The 818-nt window shown below is 51.7% G+C and overlaps 1 protein-coding gene across 1 annotated transcript in view; it reads right to left on the reverse strand.

Moving 5' to 3' along the window:
• The window catches only part of ST14 (suppression of tumorigenicity 14), a 19,713-nt gene that overhangs the window by 9,916 nt on the left and 8,979 nt on the right, over positions 1-818 (reverse strand). The window contains exons 10-11 of the mRNA XM_018572322.1: positions 672-794; positions 16-146 (exon numbers count right to left, since the gene is read on the reverse strand). Coding sequence (XP_018427824.1) covers positions 16-146; positions 672-794 — 254 coding nt within the window. The remainder of the gene's footprint in view (positions 1-15; positions 147-671; positions 795-818) is intronic.

Below are 818 nucleotides of genomic sequence, written 5' to 3' on the forward strand. Positions count from 1 at the left end.
CCCCGGTGTACTCACGGTTTTTCGGCTCATAGGACAGGTACTGCGCGGTGAATCCGGTGTCTACGTAGGCTTGGTCGGAGCGGAACTTCACCATCATTTTACTGCTGTTATTTGAAACAACAAACGGCGCGCGTTCTCCGCAGTATCTGCGCGGGAGAGAGAGGACGGGGCGGAGGTCAGGACTCAAACAATGACAGCCAGGCACAGGTCAGACTACAAAGGGAGCAGTTTAGCATGACGTACAGTAACGCCGCATGCCGTACGAGAACGGGACATTCCTCAGCATGGAAATACACCTCGAGATATGCAACGGGACCATTGAACATGCCAAAGTAACTTTAATTCTGTTCAGCCAGTCTGCGATTCACACAAAGGGCGGAGAATCATCATCACCCTGCAGATTAATAGAGACATCGGTAAAGCTGAACGGGAGCTCGGCAGTGTCAGCCGCCTGACAGGGTGTAGAAATCACAAGACTGGCTGAACACAATTACAGATGCTTTGGACGCAGAAGAAGCCATGACGGCAGCCTCCAGCACTCCCTTAGGGGAGACGTGTTACATGCCGCACAGTCACATTTACAAAACCACAAATCTGAGCGGGCAGCCAGGTGCGCTGTGGTTTGTAGGCCTCCAGCCGAATCTCCCCATAGAAGCCCCGCGAGCGCTCACCTCACATTATTGATCTCCACGTAGTCGTTGGGGCAGCTGGTGATGGACACGCCCGGCTCATACAGGTAGAACATCTGAAACCGAACTTTCACAAACTTGTCTTCGGGAACCTGGAAAAAAACAAACATTCAATTTGATGACATTTTG

The sequence above is a fragment of the Nanorana parkeri genome, unplaced genomic scaffold (assembly GCF_000935625.1).
Source record: "Nanorana parkeri isolate BGI_ZX_2015 unplaced genomic scaffold, ASM93562v1 scaffold1998, whole genome shotgun sequence".
NCBI classification, from domain to species: domain Eukaryota; kingdom Metazoa; phylum Chordata; class Amphibia; order Anura; family Dicroglossidae; genus Nanorana; species Nanorana parkeri.